This window comes from Morone saxatilis, unplaced genomic scaffold, assembly GCF_004916995.1.
Source record: "Morone saxatilis isolate NCDOM2014 unplaced genomic scaffold, NCSU_SB_2.0 Contig3, whole genome shotgun sequence".
Taxonomy (NCBI): domain Eukaryota; kingdom Metazoa; phylum Chordata; class Actinopteri; family Moronidae; genus Morone; species Morone saxatilis.
The window spans coordinates 17,025,547-17,041,426 of record NW_023339873.1 but is presented as its reverse complement, the minus strand read 5'-3'; the positions used below and the strand labels follow the sequence as shown (position 1 = coordinate 17,041,426).

General features: G+C 41.0%; 3 protein-coding genes across 4 annotated transcripts in view; all 3 read right to left on the bottom strand.

The window, feature by feature from the left end:
* The window catches only part of srrm1 (serine/arginine repetitive matrix 1), a gene marked incomplete in the record, with an annotated part of 9,176 nt that extends 3,422 nt beyond the window's left edge, over positions 1-5,754 (bottom strand). The window contains 9 exon segments of the mRNA XM_035674635.1: positions 91-299; positions 458-577; positions 714-899; positions 1,164-1,388; positions 1,482-1,582; positions 1,764-1,934; positions 4,265-4,387; positions 4,594-4,683; positions 5,608-5,754. Of these exon segments, the coding sequence (XP_035530528.1) occupies positions 91-299; positions 458-577; positions 714-899; positions 1,164-1,388; positions 1,482-1,582; positions 1,764-1,934; positions 4,265-4,387; positions 4,594-4,683; positions 5,608-5,628 (1,246 nt within the window).
* A 472-nt stretch (positions 5,755-6,226) lies between these two features.
* Positions 6,227-10,645, bottom strand: tdh2 (L-threonine dehydrogenase 2). Its single transcript, XM_035674634.1, has 8 exons — positions 9,893-10,645; positions 9,235-9,277; positions 9,079-9,149; positions 8,779-8,928; positions 8,519-8,691; positions 8,328-8,418; positions 7,964-8,233; positions 6,227-7,146 (listed from the first exon to the last, which is right to left on the bottom strand). The coding sequence occupies exons 1-8, from the start codon at positions 10,083-10,085 to the stop codon at positions 7,001-7,003; spliced, it is 1,137 nt and encodes a 378-aa protein (XP_035530527.1). The 5' UTR covers positions 10,086-10,645; the 3' UTR covers positions 6,227-7,000.
* A 136-nt stretch (positions 10,646-10,781) lies between these two features.
* Positions 10,782-15,880, bottom strand: part of zgc:154055 (uncharacterized protein LOC556036 homolog) — a 6,884-nt gene continuing 1,785 nt past the window's right edge. For both annotated transcript variants that reach the window (XM_035674630.1, XM_035674631.1), the window contains 9 exons: positions 15,753-15,861; positions 15,506-15,631; positions 14,085-14,258; positions 13,787-14,004; positions 13,530-13,691; positions 13,143-13,284; positions 11,471-11,691; positions 11,226-11,377; positions 10,782-11,069 (listed from right to left, as the gene is read on the bottom strand). In XM_035674630.1, coding sequence (XP_035530523.1) covers positions 10,969-11,069; positions 11,226-11,377; positions 11,471-11,691; positions 13,143-13,284; positions 13,530-13,691; positions 13,787-14,004; positions 14,085-14,258; positions 15,506-15,631; positions 15,753-15,861 — 1,405 coding nt within the window. In that variant the 3' untranslated portion in view covers positions 10,782-10,968. The remainder of the gene's footprint in view (positions 11,070-11,225; positions 11,378-11,470; positions 11,692-13,142; positions 13,285-13,529; positions 13,692-13,786; positions 14,005-14,084; positions 14,259-15,505; positions 15,632-15,752; positions 15,862-15,880) is intronic.

The following is a 15,880-nucleotide window of genomic DNA, read 5'->3' as shown; positions in this document are numbered from 1 at the left end:
GCCCAGAGTCACAGAGATGAAAGTCTCATGTGGTTGTCAGTACGAGATGAAATAATTAGGAGTGCAATGAAAGAATTAAAAAGATCATACCGGATGATCTCGTTGGTGATGGAGAGCCTCTGCCCCTTCTGGCCCGTGGAGATGGTGATCGTTTGTCCTTCCCAGAAGGGCTAATGGAGGTGTCAGGATGATGGACTGGTTTTCGGGGTGGTGTGCTGGATATTCTTTTCATTGCTTTTTTAGGTGAGCGAGAGCCAGAGGAGCTGCTGCCAGAGGACGAAGCAGAGCGAGAGCGCCTCCTGCAGGATGCAAACACATTCACAACATTAAGAGTTCATTTTCTCAAAAGAAAAAGCTGTACGGCCAGAATCTACTGTACACAAGTTGTACAGTGGCCAGTAAAATATGAAGAAGTTATAGAGGTTTAAGACCTAACCAGTAAGCTGCAGTCACTGACCTGCGGACAGGGGAGCGTCTATGTCTGTGTCTGGGGCCGGTGGGCCCACGTCTGGGGGGGCTCCTCCTCCGAGGAGACATCCTCCTTCTGGGACTTTGTCTTCTCCGAGGGGAGTAAGATCTGAAATAGGGTAAAGAGGGAGAGTTTAGAAAGCTTTAAACTTTATTTTCTATGTTTAAGAACACTGATTTTACACAAAGACTTCTGAAGAACAAGAGGAACATAATAACTAATATTTATGAATGTCAGAATTTACCTCGAACGGGAACGTCGCCTGCGAGAGCGGGAATGAGAACGAGAGCGGTGGTGAGGTCTTTCCCTCCTGCTGTCCTTCTCCCTTTCCCGGGACCTGGGCCTGTCCTCTTTCTTTTGAGTCTTCTCTGGTGAAGGTTCTTTGACTTCAGTCACAGAGTCTGCTTTCACCACCTCCACAACTGTGTCACTACAGGCCAGAGAAAGATGTTTTATTCCAAATGCTTCCTTTTAGGGTGTTTTTTTTCTTCTTTTCCTCACAATCTAAAAACAAAGCTACGCTACAGGTAGTATAACCTGTATCTATACTAAAGTAACTATGGATAAATATTACTTTGGTTTTTTAACAAGCCCACATTCTATAATGAGTGCTACACAAACTAAAATTAACATTAAAAACTCCCAAATTTGAATCCAAGACAAAATTTAAACTTTAACGTAGTATTCCACAAACCAGGCGGACGGTGCTTCTGGGATGACTGCTTCTGGCATGGCTCTTCCTGAAATTTCTGGCTCCACAAGCAGCTCCAAAGGTTTTGCGGGCAACTGCATCAGGGGTGGAGGGGGTGAACTGCCACCAGCTGGGCTGGGTTTGCGTCTCGGGGAGCGCGAAGCACTACGTTTCCTTTCCCGCTTCACTGGCGACCTTCGTCGTGGTGACGGTGACCTTGTCTTCCGCCTGAACAGAGAAGAAGCAAACAAAGAATTATTTTTCATGTTTTATGATAAAGACACATATCCAACTTTAATACTGAAGATAATTTTATCTTACCTCCTTGGGCTTTTGGACTGAGCCCTCTCTCTGATGTCCTTGTCCTTTTCCTTCTTATCTTCATCAATCTTCTTCAGAGAAGCAAGCTTCTCCTGTTCAATCTGCCAGAAATGGAACATTGGGGCAAAAAAAGACATCACCAACTATTCTACTATTTATACTTCTATTCTGCAAAGGACACTGACAGACTTAGATACACAGCAATCTTTTGCCTGTGCTACTAGGACTTCCAACTCATTGTCAGGAACCACAGATCCAAATTAATCTCAGGGAGAAGCTCACCTGTCTCTGTTTAATTTCCTCTTTCTTCTGTTCCAGAAAAGCAGAGGGGATGCCAGCAATGTTCTCCTGGGCACTCAGCAGCAGGGGCCATAGATCCTTCATGAACTCCCGGGCATTCTTCCCATTCAGGAAGCCCGTCAGGTTGATCTGCATCATCTTGCTATCCGGGTGCTGCAACACACACACGAAGGGGGGAGAGAAAAGACCAAATGGCTGTTGAAATAACAGAAGGCTAAATATCAGGGGGAGGTAGGATTCCACAAATGGGACTGCCTACCTTCTAGTCCTTACTAAACTATACCTGGGACTATGTAGTTAACCATAATCAAAACATGTAAGAGTCTAACTAGAATATTTAACATACCTGGGTCCAATACTTGACTCAATTAGCCTATCAAAATAAAAGTGTGATGATTTAAATCGTACTCACAAACTCATCAAACTGAGAATGCGAGCTAGCTGAGGGGAGACCTATCTAGAGATATAGAAACGGCATGCAATACTGCTGTTATACCCATTTCTGATTGTTATTCCACAGATATACAATCTATCAAAAAAAAAAAAACTCCCATTACACAAAGAATTATTTGCCATTATTTGATTTTCTCTGTGCTATCCCCACTACAGTACATTACTGTGTCCCTACCCACCCCTTGTTCTCCAGTCTCCCCACAGTCTACACTTCAGGAGTTAAACAAATAGCCACAATACAGAGTGCATTAAAACCCAACACTGCAAGTACAGTTCCGGTGTCTTCAGTGAGTCCCGTGGGATCAGTGGGCACGGAGCTCCCTTGGCTTGCTTCCGCCTCCCTACTGCTTGAGACTCAACCACCTTGAGCTTAATGTTATATCATTTATCTAAATTGCAAGAGACGAACAAGCAATAATGAGTACACAGTTACACAAAAAAGGAGTTTTATTTCAACAACTGATAGAATTATTGAGAGATACCGTAATCTCAATTCAATTACCCTTTCTTACCATTAATGCAATAGTACCCTTTACACTTAGCTTTAACAGACCACCCCCATCCCCCAAAAGCTATGGCAAGAAAAAGATCAAATGAAAAGATAAAAAAAAATATTTTTATGTGCAGTGCTGGTGTCACATATCATTATCAAATAAATACATGTGTGGTTTTTAGCATGTTAGGACAATAAAAGTCATTTGTAATACGCATATATGCCAGAACTTGCATTCAAGTACGCTATGGGATGCAGGCCTAGTAATAGTCTAATGAATGATGTTAATATAATACTAACCCTTTTTCCTATTTCCAAAAGTAAGCCTGTACAATGGAAATTACCCATTATCCAGACATTCCAAGTGGTTTGACAGTGGGGTATAAAGTATGATTAAAAAGAGGAAAATCTTGGAAATAATAAGTCTATTTACATAAAGTAGCCAATAACCTATGGGATGAAGAACATGCACAATTTAGTCTTAAAAAATGAAATGCATAACATCAGCTCTACTGGCAGGATTTTGTTCAGGTCAAAACATGACCGCTATGGATATTTCAATGACCCTCCACTTTTTAAAGAGTAACTTGATGCCAAACCGAGAAGTATTGATCTCAAGTCTGTTCAACATCTAATCACACCTAACTTACATGCTGGGTGCAGTCAGATGTTTAACAGACGTATTACAGAAAAAAAAAAAACTCTAAATCAGCTGGAAATCTTTTTGCTGACCTCCAGTGGCTGAAGTTCTCAACTTTCTACAATGATGTAGAGATACAGCTGGGGTGAGTTCATGATACCCTCATATCATTGTTAGGTGTGGTTACAAGTTCAACAGGTGTTTTCTGTTGCACTTGTTCTGACCACACCTAACAGAGGTGCAAAACACTTGAAACTTTCAATCAGAGGTGGTCGGTGAGATGACTCTTCAGCTGGGTGTTAAAATACTCCTGAAGTTACTCTTTAAAGAATGTAAAGAGATCTATTACAGTTAACATTAACAATTGTCAAAACGTCCCTGTTTTCAACCTATAATTCCAGTTGTATTTAAAAAGGGATCTGGGCAGTCTAATGATGCACTGCAAATCCCTACGGAGAATATGATTATGGCATTGTTCAGGTGTGTCTTTCACTGACATGAATTCGGTGATCCCTGCATATAACTCACCTCAAACCACACACTGCATCATGAAGGGAGAGTTGGGCTCAGTGACTTTGGGCTCAGGAGAGAGCTAATTAGGTGTTGGTGCTATACTTCTGATGCAAGGTATAACATCCATATTGGTTCAGGCCTTTTAAATCATAAATCACATCATCATTAGAAGACTGCTGAATAAAGGCACTTTGTAACATAACAGCAAAACATGGTTATGTCATTATAAATCAGTCTTACACCAATTGTTACTTTACCCATTCAATTTCAATTTGACTAGGATGTGCAATTATTGCTTAGATCCCTTCTTACTGACAAATTAATGCCCTCAAATTTATGACAGTTCTGCAAAAAAACAAAAATGAACACAATTAAAGACATTACCTTCTCCTCAAGCTGGTTAAAAATGAACTCTATGACGACGTCATCCTCGAACCCCAGAATCTCTGTCACTCGCTGAGTAATCCAAGGTTTGATGACTTCCAGGTTCACTTTGGTCATGTCCACCTAGGGGCAAAACAAACCACAACCAGTTAATGAAGTCAAGCAATGACTAAATGACCCGAGGCTACAGTGGCTCTCACAGTTTTGTATCTACAATAACAGTGACTGGTATAAGGTACAAAAAGTTACATTTTTCAGTGCAATAATTTGCTTGAACAGAAACGATGAACAATGTGGCACAAACATTGTAAGTGTGGATGATCTCCTACCTTCTTGTCCAGACATTCTGCAAATTTCAGCTGCTTCAGCAGTTTCTTCTGCTTGTTGCTGAAACGGTTGTCTTGCTCCGCACTTGTGCCCTAAAGAGAGAAAAAAAAACACATCAAATCTTAGTTGGCTTGTTTAATGAAACATAAATTTACTCTCGCACATCAGAGTATAGTTGAAACATGTCTCGCATATTTGTTAGTTCAGTTACTGGTCGTTGCACAACAACCTCTTCAGTATTTGGCACGCGTTTACCTTCCAGCACAACATACCGGTAACACTGGTAGTTAAAGTTAGGTTCGCAAATACTATGCTACTTCTTTTAACATTAATTTTTGTTTAAACTGTAATTATTAGTCGGCGTCAGTTCACGTACACAATTACATTTAAACCGGCAAATTGATTCAAATAAGCTAACGTTAGCTAAGCTAATAGCCTACTTAATCCCCCATGGAAACACGACCGGGTAATATTAACCACAGCCGGGAAGTTACCTCGACCTACAACAGCGCCGACAGGGACACACTATCAAAAGTGCCATTTGAGTTGTTATATGAAGACATGTTGAGGTGTACCGTACTTATCGTGGCTAACGTTAGCCTAGCAGTGGTCGTGACAACCTCGCACAGACAGCGATCAAACCACGGACGCCATCTTTAGTCCAGGCTAACAGATTAGCAGCAGCTAGCTAGTGTCTAATTCCTGCAAATGTGTTTATCTGCTCGTGATTGGGGAAAGGCTATGATGGGTACGCAGTATAACGTTACATGGGGCTAAAGGGCAATATGCATTCATTTAGTAAAGCCGGGTAAACTCTGTAAACAGCCATGTTGAAAACACGACTCGTCGAAGTCCAAGATTGTTTGCCATCAGTTGATAGACGAAGCCCTGATCGTACCGCTTCTGACTGTATGGCCCTCCACCTCAGCACATATCGCATGTTAATGTTCTAAACAAGTCTCCATACAATCTACCAGCAAGACACACAAGAGTTAGAAATAAGTTTAAAGACTTACGCGGAAGAATCCCGCGTCCATTATCGGAGAAAATTGATATTAGCGGGCGCTGTTCAGAAAGACGTGTGTGGCTCCGGTGAAATTTTAAGAGGCTAACCGGAAGACAGGTGCGCCCCTACAGGCAGCAACAAGTCCTACATCTACTGTAATGTCTGGAGAGGAGGAGAAGGATAATTCCTGACCTGTTTATGAATAAAACACTGAAATTGTTACCTTTGTTAGATTAGCATAATCAGTACTTGTGTCTTTCATCATAGGTTTATAATTATTGATGCATTGATGTGTGAGCAGAATTTCAATGGAGCTGGTCGAGGTGGGGACAGTTTTTCTATTACTACATAAAATGCAGGAGTAGAATCTAAAACAATGCATCTTATTTTGTTTGTTGATCATGTCAATCTGCCAAGTACCTAGTATTTGTGGTTGTGAAAATAAATGTACTATAACTCTCTGAAATGTAGTAGAGTCCTATACGTATGAAGCAGCTTGAAATGGTACAAGTACCTCAAAATTGTACCTAGTTACCACCATAATCAATACTATTGTTGATTGTGCATCATGGCCCGCTCAGAACTTTTCTACATGTTGAATATGTGAAGTTCAAGAATTTACAATAATCTCTGCTGTTTGTTTTTATTATGCAAGGTATGATTCCAAGTACACTGCATTTTTATACATTGTTTTCAAAAGTAGTCTACAGTAAATAAGGCTTTATTTCAAAATCACACAGTTGGCAAAAAAGTAAAATAAAGGCTTCCTGTTATTCCTGTGATTTTCACTTGATAGACTATATTACAAAAGACTGCCCTTTAAGGTAGCCAGAATACATGTTGAGTCATTACAGTCCAGAGTCAACTGAGCCTGCCATTCCAGATGATCCTGAAATCAAAGTGTACAAAAGATTTGTTACTTTAATGTGCAACTGGTCTATATTGTATTAGACATTTTAATAGACATTCTAACAGACTGTTGTGTCCATGGATGTGATTGACATGACATTTGGAAATCTCTAAAGCTTAAGAAATAAGTATTTTTCTGTTCCAGCTGAGGTAACATACCCATGTGTAAATGTGATGCTTATACCATGATAACAATTAAAAACAACAAAGATGAAGAGAAGGTTTGGCAGTATTTGATTCCCTGAAAGGCTGAAATGTGCGTCTTTGAGTGCATGCGTATGACATCTCACTGTCCACTATATATTGAGAGGTTCTGACGTAGAATTCCTACTTTACAAACAGTCCCTGGCTCATTGCTGAAATGTTACAGAGTAACAGAGGACAGTGGTTGACAACTTGTGAAAGTGAAGTGAAAGGAAGTGTGTCGTTGGTAAATGCAGGCTGAAGAAAAGTCAGGGGCAGGGCATTGGTCAGTCTTTGTGGAGTAGGTTTTGCTAGCTGACTGGCAAACCCTCATTTGTCCTCTTGTCTCGAATCAAGCGCAGCATGTCTGACACCAGCTCCTCAAGCCCAAAGGCTGGTGCCCAGCCCCAATCTCTCCTGGCATTGGAGTCATCAAACCTCACGGGCCAGCTGTCTGCTGCAAAATGACAAGAAAGATGACCACATTACTTCCATCACATCGGTTTTAATTAAAGGTTACATAAGATTAGATAAGATAAGATGTTCCTTTATAACATGAATAAAGAAGCAAACAACTATTTGTTATGTAAAGATATAGTGGATGGATATAGTAGTTTGACACCTAGTGGTTCTGAAAGTCACATACAGCACCTTTACCTGGACGCCATGAATATATAAAAATAAAACAAGATAAATGTAACGTAAAAACTCTACTTTCAGGTCTTTCCCAGGAAAGACCATGAGGCCTAAAAACCTTATAGATTTAGCTTTTTCTCTAAATGTGACACAACACGGACATGAATGATTAATCTCTCCTTATGCAAGTGAGCAAATCCTAAGTAATGTAAGTTTTTGTCATGAAAATTACTTCTTTTTTAATTTTTAATTTTTTTTAAAACTTTTAATCACAATCCTCAACAAGCCATTGTATCTATCAATGCCACAATACAGTGACAAATGCATGACAAAGTAAAATTTAATCAAAAGGGACCAATGGTTTATTAGCTTTGATCAACATAATCTTTAAATATAGCTGGATTCGCATCATGACAGTTGCACCCCCGTTTGTCAACCAGTATATATTTTTTAACAAATTGAAAACATTGCAAAGATGTTGGGTCTCTACAAATAATTTTATAAGAAGTACGGTCTAGACCTGCTCTATTTGAAAAGTCCTGAGATAACTTTTGTGTTGAATTGGTGCTATACAAATAAAATTTAATTGAATCATCCCACACCGGTTTTGTATGGGTGCCACGTGTGTGAGGTCATACCAATGGTCTGGCGGACAGAGTCGGGGTTATAGGTGACCTTGAGGTGAGGGAGATGCTTGCGGATTTCTTGGGCCACCTCTTCTGGAGTGAAGCTCATTGCGGCAATGTTGTAAGTACGCAGGGACAGCTGGCACTCTGGAGCCTGCATGAACTCTACTGTGGCACGGTGGCAGTCAGAGATATGCATCATGGGAAGACGGGTGTCGGGACGCAGGTAGCACTCATGGTGACCTGTGCTGAGAGCATCGTGGAAGATTTGAACTGCATAGTCTGTGAAGACAGAGGTCCAGCGTGCTTAGTTCATAACATCAAGCTGCTTCTGCTGACTCTATGTGGCATATGCAGATGTGATGTGATGCAGTACCTGTTGTTCCTCCTCCAGGAGCTGTGTTGACTGATATCACACCTGGGTAACGAAGGCAGCGGAAGTCCAGACCATATTTATGATGGAGATACTAAAGAAAAGGATGCAAAGAATAATGAGATGTCACAAACTCATCCAATATATAAATACTGGGTACATGTGCGTGTGTGTGCATTTTAAGATTGACCCACCTCCCCCATCAGCTCTCCATGCACTTTGGACACACCGTAGATGGTTCGAGGTCTTTGGACACAGAGGTCAGGGGCCGGGTCACGTGGAGAAGAGGGACCAAATGCTCCGATGGTGCTGGGGACAAAGAGGCGCAGGCAGTTCTCTACTGCTAAGTCCAGCACGTTATGAAGGCCTAGATGGACAGAAGAACATCAAAGTGGAGTTAATTATAATAATCCCTAAAAAGTTGGTACATCTAAACAGTGTGTATTCACCAGACCTGTGATGTTAATCTTGCGTGCCAAAGCCACATTAGCCTCGCCCACAGCACTAAGCAGAGCGCTGTAGTGCACCAGCCAAGTGATACGATTATTTACAATCAGTTCTCTGAGAAGTTTGTAGTCCAGCACATCAGCGTAAACAAATGGGCCTAATGGGAAAAGAGAAGAAGGTGAAGACACCAGTTAAAAGACAAAATGAATGAATTAAACAGCTGGGAAACAAGCTGTGCATTCTGTTCAGTGTAAACTGGAGAAGAATGTAAATTGTGTGAGTAAGACAAAAACTTGAATTTGCATACCACTGCTGAAAACATGAGGTGGAGGCTTCTTAATGTCTGACAGGATTACATTCTCTCTTCCGTACTGTTTCCTAGACATTAATATAGATATGATGACATTCAAATTTCAAGCATTTTGACTAACTTTAATGTCTCAGGAATTTCTACATATCTCACCTCAGTATCTGTGCCAGTCCCACACCTAACTGCCCAAGACCACCTGCATACAGAGACAAAGTTTAATCCTTTATGTGTTCAGAGAAAATAAGACAGTGTTTGGAGTTTGAAAATGAAATCAATGTTTTTGGTGCACCATGCTTCAGCTTTTTGTTTGTTCCAAAGCTTTATCCTGGGACAAAAAGTGAGAGTAGGCTATTATTCTCCCCACAGTCACTCATTGGCTCTTTTATGTTACCAGCACTGTCTGTACACACCCTATTGTGATGAGTCAAAATGGGGTCCTGCTGCTGGAGCACAGTGAAAACAACTCGAAAAGAATGAAAACGACAGCACACGTGTCTATAGTATTCCACTTATGTCACAATATTCTTTCCTAAGGATACTCAGTGTATTTCATTTAAACATCCACTTGAAAGTGATTTGAGTAACTCCCTCAGCACCCTTAAAAGGTTCCCTTCAGCAGGGCACTCATTGTAACTGCTTTGTGGGCCAACAGTATAAAACAGTGGCTACACAGTGAAAGTGGTGGAAAACAATAGGAGCTTCACTGGTTCAGTGTTTGGGTAGCTGTGGAAAAGTCAATCTTTCCCTGAATAAATAAATGTCAAGAGGAAGTAGCTATTATGAGCTCATGACAGAAGAAAGTTTGCATTACCCGTGATGAGGACACGGGGGTTTTCCTGAGGAGGTGGGGGGCTGCAGGTCTCCCGGCTGTTCCACCTGCTCATCTGCCTGGGCAAAAAGCTGAAGCTGCGACCAGGCAAACTCCGCACCCTGCTGAGACAACCTCGGCAAAACAGGCTCAGCACGGCCGCAGTGGGCGCACAGACCGGCACACCCGATTGCATGTCCACTAGCAGTCCTTAGAAAAGTTAAATTGAACTGATGACACAGAGCGTCTACATCTTGGTGATGATCATTGGGGCATGTACAAGTTGTGTTCACACATTACAGACACAAATTGAACTTAAACAGGATATAAAAAGTAATTTTTACCTGTGAGTTGACAAAATCAGAAATCGCAGAAAGATGATTCTTGGTCCAAAACCAGCTGATGCAACTACAGAAAATCCTAAACTATTCCTCTAAACTAAATGATGAAATAAGAGCTGATAATACAGTTTTCCAGGCATTTAAGATTACCATCCGATCGGTCACCGTTTCAGTTCACCCAGTAACCACTGAATAAATAAGCAGGCGTAGAAAGTCATGCTGGGCTATGTGGTTCTTGTCCACTTTGTATAATCACCAGGGCTTGTGGCTCTTGACTGAACAGGACTACAATCTCCAGCCTGCAAAGCTCCGTGTGTGCAAACATGCTGACTTGCTGTGCACAGGGATTTGTATTGTGAAGAGTGTTTAGCTGAGCTTAACAGGACTGGGAGGTGTGTCAGTCACACAGCCTTCCTCTATTGATAATATTTATGAGTGAATATATAACAGAAAAATAATTAACCCATTATTTACAGCGTAATTATTTAATTATGCAAAACATACAAGAAAATATAAAACTCCAAAAGTGTTTCTTAAAGGACTAAAATGGTGTGAAATGACATCAACAATTAAGTTATTTTCTAATGCAATTTTTATAAAAGATTTAAAAAAAATACTGTACATTAAAACACAGTAGGTTAAGACTTAAAAATTCCAGTCAAAAAGACATTGCACTTTGGTAACATGTTCCACATGTTCAGGCTGAGCATCTTCACTCATTCATGTACTGAAAGAGCATCAGCTAAGCGCCAGCTTTCCCCACTCAATGACCATGTTCCTTATTTCCTCCTGAGCCTCTTCAAGCTGACGAGCCTGTTGGGTCCACCTCAGAAAAAAGCCTTAGGACCAAACAAGGGCTTGAGTCAGCATCAACATTTAATTAAAATAAACCATAAAGTTAGGAACACTCTGAGCTTACAACACCAAATACTGAAAGCATCATGATTACATTAGAGGCAATGTTGAATGAGCATCACTGCTTAAAAAAAGCTTACCTTTCCAAAGCTGCAGGGACTGAGGGTGGACCGAGGGCCAGATTGCTAGCTCAGTATGCTCATACAAGGGGTTTGAGTAGTAATCTCTCTCTGTGGGCCTCAACAGGACCTGGAACAAGCAGTGAGTGTTCTCTGTCACTCCTAGAGCACACCTGAGAGGGAGAAATGAGATGGAAGTGTTAAGATTAGTTTGAAAGAATGAATCTGTTGGGTTTTATATCAGCCAGAAGTACTGTGCGACTGACCTCTCCTGATGGCTGTTACACAGGAAGGTGCCATAGTCGGACACGTAGGCCTCAGTTGCCAGCCTCAGGAGCAGCGCCTCAGAGAAGCCCAGTGCCAGGGGAAACTGATGCCACAGCTGCCACACGCAGTCCAGCATCAGTAGGAAGACTGGGGACTCCTGCTGGAGACGCGCATGGGAGTAGGCAAAGTGGGCACAGCGCTGCTGGAATGGGTGTCCTGCCTGGAGAGAAGAATACTTATTCATATAAACATACATACACACAGCACAGCAGTCATGTTTAATGTATCTATTTATTAATTTTCGCTGTCACTTGAACTTTGACTGTCTCATTTACTGGACACAGTCTTGTACTCTTTAGCTACAATACTGGAGATGGAGATGTGATCTCCATCACTGAGGCTGATGGGATACGCATCTTGGTGCATTGCCAACAATCCGATACATTAAAGATACATATGAAGCAACTACCGATGATAGGATTCACTATTGCGATGCAGTGCGATTCGACACAATATGATTCAACACAATGCCATTCAACGCGATATCATGCAATGCACAGGAATATGATGCTAGGCAATTCAATATGGTACAGATAGTTAGATTTTATTTCTTTGGCTCTTCTTGAGCTGCTTGAGAAACAGTTTAGTTCAATCTAAATATAAAATGATTGGTCACATACTGTATCGTTGGTCACATTTCTAAATAATAAAAGTATATAGTGCTTCTACTAATAATTTAGAAATAAATTGAATAGAAATAGTGATGCATCGTTAAAAGAAACAATGCATCACAAGTTGATTGCATCTTGAACTTTAATGGTGTGAACTGTGTGATGAAAATGTGCTGAAAATGGCACACGCTCTGCTGCGACAGCACACACTGTACTCTCATGAATTTTCCCCTTGGAGGACAGTAAATTGAATTGATTGATTGAATTTATGCAAATTGGTGAATCTTACCATCCCCATAATCTACTATTATTAAAAGGGATTCATGCTGGAGCACAGTTGAATATTACTCGTATCACTTACCTGTACAGTATGAACAACTACTTCCCTCCATGTGATTTTATTTTCTGTTTTAGTTTAGTTTTAGCCTGTTTTTTAGCATTAGATATCAGTGTTAATGTTAACGGTTTGTTGGTTATTTGGTTGGTCTGCTAAATGTTAAATATTGTTTCTTGGTTCTTATTGTAAAATGCTGAAAGTACAGCCTAAAACTATATTTAAGATGTATAAGGATCCCCACATCAGAAAAAATTACTTGTAATGCTAAAATTTTATTATTTTTTTATTTTTTAAATTTGGAAATAAGGGAAGTTTTGTTAAATCCATGACCGCCATATGCAGCAGACTGAATATTTTTTTTTTCTCTTCAGGCATTTCCCAATAGGAGTCGACTGTGGAGCAATATCCTTTTAGCAAGAGATTTGGTCATAACCACAAGTGAGATTGTGCTTGAAAAACTGCGGTCAGCTCTGCAGCAAAACTGCATATGTTAAAAGTAGCACAATTCAACATGCTTTCACTTGCATAAAATATTTCAGACTCAGAAACACTTTTGTTATTTGTAAGTAGAAATGTGTCTACTTGTATTTTGATTTTTTTCTATTAGCTATAGAATGTTTAAGACTTTTCAAATTAGACACACACCAACACGCATACACTGACCTGTACCCACTCCCTCTCCAGCAGAGCCAGGAAGCCCTCCAGTGTGCGGCAGCATGGGTCCATGATGAGCTGAGCCAGAGTGCTGATGAGCAAAGTGGAGTCTGTCCCTTCAGAGCCGTGAACCAGAACTGAATGACCGTCCCTGGACAAAACCAAGAGATAACATAGAGAAATATTCTATTTGTGTTCTGTACAGATAATAATAATTCATATATTATTATTATACTATTCACACATTACAACTGTGGATTTTACTATCCTCCTGTGAAGTGAATAATGTTTTCACAAAAGGGTTATTTGCATACAGTTTGCAGTTATACAAAGAATAGATAGGAGAGCACACCACCTGTAATCCCATCACAGACACACTGTGTGTGTAGTTCCTACCTCTCCACACACTCTGCCAGCAGGCCAGCAGTTGAAAGAGCAGTTTGGACGTGAGACAGCCATTTTGAATTCTCAAGCTTACTGAGCCAACGGTCCATATTATGGGACTCGTCACCGCAGGCCTCCACCAGTTTAATTAGACTCTCCTGCAGTGCTTTCCCCCTGTACACACATATGAATAAAGGTAGATTAAGGAGGCTGTTCTGATGGGATAGATCAGTATCATAAAACAGCATCCACACTAAACACTCACACACCTTTCCATCTGTCTGTGCAGTCTCTTCCAGTGGCTATAAGACGATTTGGACTCAAACCCTCCGCCTGTCATCCACGCCTGCTGCGCCTGCTGATTGGAGCGCGTATCAATAATGTAACCTTTGTCTGAGCCGTCAATCACAGCCTGGAGGAGGTGCTCATCTTCCCTGCAGCGCTTCCTGTTGGCTCCCGTCAGCGGCTGACTGCTGCGCATTATCACCTGAAAAGTTTTAGTTTCGATTAGAATTGTATGGTTGCACGTAAAGATTGCAGGCTTGCAGTGGAGGTAAAGCACCTCACCATGCCATTCTTCCTGTGGTAGTAGCAGAGGACAGGGAAGCGCCCTCCCTGTCTAAATTTGGCCACCTTCTTCAGCATGTCATCGTCTGTGTTCTGGGGGACGATGACAGCTGGTGGGTAAGAGGGACACACTGAGTAGTCTCTGTTCACAGAGCTCAGTCGCCACCTATTACGCTGCAAACAGAGGAGAGAAAGGATGATGAGGGCCGGTCACACATGATTAATGAATGAATGAATGAATGAAAAAAACACAATACATGGCTTTAATACACATAAGTCATGTAAACTTTTGTCAGTAAACTGCACACAGCATATGAATGTTCACCACACCGCTGGGTCTGTATGTCAAAGGATGCTAAAGTTAGAGGAAACAGCTCTAACATGGGCAGATCCACCTTCCTCTGCACATAGCACTTGCTCAATGCTTTAAGAACTCCTATACGGCAAATAAACTTAGCGCTAAACTCTTGATTTTGGATTTGTCACTTCATACAGATGTAGAGGAGGACAAGCCTTCCAGTAAAATTAATTAAGTAGATACATTTTTTACCCAAAATGACAAAACTACAGCATTGGAAGCTATTCTGTAACATCACCTTGTTCTCTAAGCTAGGAAACTGAACTCTGAAAATGACAGCTTGTTGCCTGGCAACCTACCAAAAAAACAGTGACGACAAGACTCCAGGGAACCACTGCTGCCGGTCAATAAATAGTCTGGCACAAAACCTCCCATAAAACCAAAACTTGTTTTTAAACATTTTTTGTACAGATTAAACAAACAAGATATATAATGTGTTAACGATTTTGCTTTAGAGGTACTAGAGGCAGATATTTTTACCTTTGGAGTCCGGCTATCGGTTTCCCCCTGTTTTCATTCTTTGAGCTAAGCAGTGGTACCCATCTTCTCATCTAGCTCTCTGCAACAAACCTCAACCACATAATACATTTTCTTTAAGAACAACGAATTGTTAAAATTGGCAACTACACAGAACAGACTCCCAAGGAAGTGGCACAGATCGGCATGACAGATGTGCGTAGACATGCAAGTTCCAACTAGTTTCACCAGACTGGCCTGATGAAAACTACAGATACCCTACACGTACATGTTCTGGGAACATAAAACATACACAACAATGCTGCACCCAAGGTTCACCCGTCACCATGCTACTCTCAGAGGAAGGTGTCACTCCATTAAACATGAATTCAAGCTGTGTGCAGCACATTCTGGAGTTAAGGGATAGCAAATGAAAGCTAAGCAACTGGGATATCCTGAATCTTGACCCTTTGTTCAGTTTCCCTGGTATTTTCCTGTCATGTGAATGTCAATGTAGGGAAAGTTTGCCTGTGAGACTGTGTGGGTATATATATCTATATTTTAGAGACAAGTTTATAAGATAGACAGAGTTATATATGTTGCTTACAAGCTCCTTTATTTGACTGTAGTACTTTTCAGTGGACGAGAGACCCCACTGGTTCTGCAGGCTGAGATCAGATGGTCTATAAAAGAAAGGATACATCGCCGACACGCCATCCAGACAGGACAGGGTCTAGAGACATTGATAAAAAATGGTATCAGATGAGGTCAAGGAGGGGATGAATGCTGTGTTCAAAGAAACAATGTAAAATCCCACTGTAAGACAAAAAGAAGTATTTGATTATTTATTGTACCTCAATAGAGTGTGCAATGTTGAGACACTGCTCCATGCCTGGGATGTCGAGCTGGAGCACACGCAGATCTTTACACTTAATGGTAATTGTCCCTGAAGATCCAGATATCCTACACACACACACACACA